Raw genomic sequence first — 4,244 nt, 5'->3', positions numbered from 1 at the left:
GCTTTCTTCATAAATCCATACATATACCAAGCATGTGCACTGATGATTAGTCTACATGCCCTAATTTACTAGACCAAAGAACTGAGTAAATTATTTTAGGTTCAAGTGAAAGTGCTCCTGACAATAAACTAGTTCTATCTATAACAGCTCTAGACCCCCGAAGACTGTTTTAAACCTGACCAAGGAGAAAGATGCATAGCTACTTCTACAAAGTAAACAACTACACACCAAACATGCATTGTCAGGAAAACTAACCCATGCACTTGAATATGCCCCTAATACCTTATTTTTATTATTTTATGTTAGACCAATTCAAAACATTGCCTAGAATTAAGATATAACATTACATCATTTGATTCCAGAAAATGTCAAAATTCATTTGGCCAAAACTTAAAAAAACAAGCACTTTCTCCTTATCCCTTACTGGTTGGACCAATATGATCAATACAATTGTATATATATATTAATCTACCTTAACATTTCCATTCATTAGCATTTCATCTTAACATACAGAGCCTTATATGCAATTTCCTTTAAAGGCTTCCCCCCAAAGGATTTAAGGACAAAACACTAGGCAGATACTCTTCAACGTTTTATTTTACTAACTTCAGGTCAAATTTCCACAACTGTTTGTTTTCTGGTCCATTTGCTATCCATGCTTGGCTTCCTGGAATGGTAGTACCAAACGATTTGTGGGTAGGGAGAAGAGACCATTTTAAGAAGCACTGGATTTACTCATCTTCCACAAGGCAAAAGAGTTGGGCATCTGTTCAACAAAACAAAGCTTTATCAGCATCCAGGAGGGCAGGCAGGCAAACCAGGCTGTCGACACTCTTTCCGTTTGTCAAAATCAGACCGGAGAAAACCTACTCCACACAGATAGAAAAGGGATTACTATTCATCTTTTCTTTTTCTGTTGCCGCAACATTTTTCTTCTTTTAATTATCATATCATGTAGTTTCTCAAGTCCTTCCTTCAGTCCATCTCCTATGATAGCACAGGTGGGCTGCAAATGCCAGGGAGTGCATGAGCTCAGTTCACCCATTGCTAACAATTTCTCGATTTCTGAGAGAGACAAGGAGTTCCTCAGGTCTTGCTTGTTAGCAACTATAAGTACAGGGACTCCTTGATTTTCTGATATCCTGGTTATTTTATGAAGTTCAGTTTTGGCTTCTTCCATTCTTTCAACATCAACAGAGTCCACAACAAACACAATGCCATCCGTGCATCTGGTATATGACTTCCACAGTGGCCTTAATTTCTCCTGGCCGCCAACATCCCAGAAGTGAAAAGTGACAGTTTTAGAATTTCCCAAGGTTACCTTAATTTTTTCAGTGTTAAATCCTTTGGTGGGCACAGTATTTACAAATTCATTGAACTGCAGCCTGTATAATACAGTTGTCTTTCCAGCACAGTCCAAACCCAGAATAACAATGTGAAAGGACTGAAATGAAGGCAGGCTGGACAGGATCGAAGTCTGGTCTGACAGTCCATTCCCCATTTCCAAGTGCAAATAAGTGTTCCAAATGGAAATGCTTTCTTCTTACTGCTTCAGAACTTCTCTTCCTAGGGGATTCAGCTACAAGACTGCTGAGGGGGAGAATGAATAAGTTATTCTTGTGAAATATCGTACTACACATGTTTTTCTCTCTCTGCTTAAATAAGCAAGACGAGGAACTTGGGGGCGGGGAACGTGCTTCAGTAAATAAGCCAAATAAGACATGAAACATACGCAACAAGGCAAACGACGGAATAATCCTTGTGATTGAAATTCTTTCACATTCATGAAAATTGCAGTAACACGTACTTCTCTACGTTCCTGGGTTTCCAAATCTCAAAAGACCTCATTCTGAAGACAACCTAATCACCAGTATCTAATTCGACTGCAATAACCACAGAAGTGCCTTTTTGGCAGAAAACTCGTAACACATAATCCTATTTTGGGGATCTAATTCCACGTGTTTTAACAGCATACCCAAAACCACTATTATCTTTCCCTGCTTCCCCCCCCTCAAAAAAAAATAGCACAACGCTCTCACCTCCGCACCTGGAGTCTGGATTCAAATAAGAAAGCATTTGGTAGACGTTTTACGTGAGGGTTGGGGAGAAAAGCACCCCACGTCCGCTCAGCTTGGCTCCCCACACAGCTCTGGCAGTTGCTGCACTAGAAACCGTAGATTCCGACTCTGACCACGCCCACCCGTCACTGCCCTCCCACAAGCCCAAATCCCATTGGTCATCCGCGTCAGCGAGACCAATGCACACCCGCCCCAGCGCCCTAATTGGTGAGAATAACTGCCGCTCCTAGGGCGGCCGAGCTGGGCTCTCCCTCGGTCCACAGGCACCACCTGTTGCCTTCAAGTTAGAAAATAAGGCGTCCACGGAGAGCGCGGAGTGGCCCCTGCAGGTGATGGGGAGCCTCGGTCGGTCAGGTAGCTGCCAGACAGCTCGCTCCGCCCGCTGCGGGGCACCTGCAGCGTGGCTCGCGGACGCCGTACTGGGGCTCCCACATCCGGGACCCGCGGTCACCGCCGGAGTGTTAACCCTTCGTCCGCTGGCCGGAGGGTGCTCGCTGAGGCCGCGCCAGCCCCCAGGGCGTGAATGATTCGATGTGCGGCACCCTCAAGGGAACACCCACTGTCCGGGCAGCACAATCCCTTCACCTCGCCCCTCCGCACCCTGCGGGCTCCTTCCCCTCGGCAGGGCGTGGCCACACCAGCTGCCCGCCCCGCAGCGGCCCACCTGACTCACCGTCTTTCCTCGTCTGGACCCTGAGTCGCTCACAGCCGCTCGGGAGCACGCTGGTACCTGTTGGAAGGCACCATTGAGGCCCCTTTGGTGGCTGGGGATGAAATACGGCTTCTAAGGGCGCCAAGCTGGCGCCGTGCGCCAAGCTGCCTAACGGTGCCCTGCCGATCGCTCCGCGCAGCAGCCTCGGCCCCGCCCCCCTTCAGCGCGCGCCGGGGCGCTGGCCATTGGGGGGGGCGTACGGGAGACCGGTCTCCTAGCAACGGCAAAACAAGGTCACGTTCGAATTGGCCTAGCACGGACCTGCTGGCGAGGTCGGGCGGGGCTTCCGGCTTCAGCTTCCAGAATAGTTGCTGTCACGGACGGTTTCTCTAGCCGGCGGGTGGCTTGAGTCAGTCCCGGCGGGTCCCACCCTCCACCGTCTATCCTCCAGGCGCCGTACAGTGTCCTCTGGGCGGTGGCCGGTGACGTACCGTCCGTCAGAGATTTCAGAAGATACAGGACGGGCGGGCCCCTTATATAACGGGGTGGCGTGGGCGTGCCTCAGTAGCTGCCGTGAACGTCTGGGCCGGAATGGTGTCTGAAACTCACCTTCCTTTTCACAGCAAATAAATTCCGTCTCTCCCAAATGATCCTAGCAACATCCCCGTGAGTAGATATATCCCGGTTTCACAAATGAGGAAATAAACCGAAACATTAAATAGGTGTTTCTATTAACCTAAGGAAAATCAGTGGAACTTAAAGTCTACATACTAGTCATTAAATGCTGAATGCTTCCTGTTGATTAATCCTGACCCTAAATGGCAGCTGTGTGCTTGCCCCGTATATCTCCAAATACCTATTGAACACTTAACAGGCAGTAGGGATAATTCTATGTGCTTGGAGATGGAATTGTGAAGAAATCAGATGTTGTCTCTGTCTCCTGGAATATTGGTCTCATTGGGATTTAAAGAACATAACTAAATTGCCACATGAATAAATTTAATTAAAAACGTGATAAGTGATAATTCAGGATACTTAGACAATATAGACGGTGTGGTACTGGGAAAATGTCAATCAACAAACATCTTTTTGGTTGGGACTAAAAGATTGGAACTTGGAAGAATATACATGGTGCACTTTCCAAAACATTTCACTTTTAAAATACAGATTGAAGTTTCCTCAAAAAATTTATGTTTCTCAACACCATCATTGCTACTGATATTATCTTTATTACTAGATTTTTTTTTAAGTAACAGATAAGAAGGACCTGGGTGGCTCACTTGTTAAGCCTCCAACTTCAGTTCAGGTCATGATCTCATAGTTCATGAGTTCTAGCCCTGAGTGGGGCTCTGATGCTGACAGCTCAGAGCCTGGAGCCTGCTTTGGAATCTGTGTCTCCTCTCTCTGCCCCTGCCCTGTTCTCTCTTTCTCTCTCTGTCTCTCAAAAATAAACTTTAAAAAACATTTTTTTTAAATAACCGACGTAAAACCTTAGGGCAAAGCACAGTGTATAT

At 46.7% G+C, this 4,244-nt stretch overlaps 1 protein-coding gene across 6 annotated transcripts; it reads right to left on the bottom strand.

The window, feature by feature from the left end:
- Positions 1-579: 579 nt before the first annotated feature.
- Positions 580-3,031, bottom strand: ARL4A (ADP ribosylation factor like GTPase 4A). 6 transcript variants are annotated; one of them, XM_029929631.1, is made up of 2 exons: positions 2,752-3,031; positions 580-1,590 (listed from the first exon to the last, which is right to left on the bottom strand). In XM_029929631.1, exon 2 carries the CDS (start codon positions 1,499-1,501, stop codon positions 899-901), a length of 603 nt encoding a protein of 200 aa, XP_029785491.1. In that variant the 5' UTR covers positions 1,502-1,590; positions 2,752-3,031; the 3' UTR covers positions 580-898. The 6 variants fall into 6 exon arrangements, with proteins under 6 accessions (XP_029785491.1, XP_029785487.1, XP_029785477.1 ...); XM_029929627.1 differs by having other exon boundaries at positions 580-1,587; XM_029929617.1 differs by lacking the exon at positions 2,752-3,031 and adding an exon at positions 2,040-2,145.
- Between the last annotated feature and the right edge of the window lie 1,213 nt (positions 3,032-4,244).

The sequence above is a fragment of the Suricata suricatta genome, chromosome 2 (assembly GCF_006229205.1).
Source record: "Suricata suricatta isolate VVHF042 chromosome 2, meerkat_22Aug2017_6uvM2_HiC, whole genome shotgun sequence".
In the NCBI taxonomy this organism is placed as follows: domain Eukaryota; kingdom Metazoa; phylum Chordata; class Mammalia; order Carnivora; family Herpestidae; genus Suricata; species Suricata suricatta.
Note: the sequence above shows the minus strand (reverse complement) of the source record. Positions and strands in the feature narration are given on the sequence as shown.

Coding starts and splice junctions, on each gene's coding strand:
- ARL4A (XM_029929631.1), bottom strand. CDS start 1,501: ATGGGGAATGGACTGTCAGACCAGACTTCGATCCTGTCCAGCCTGCCT.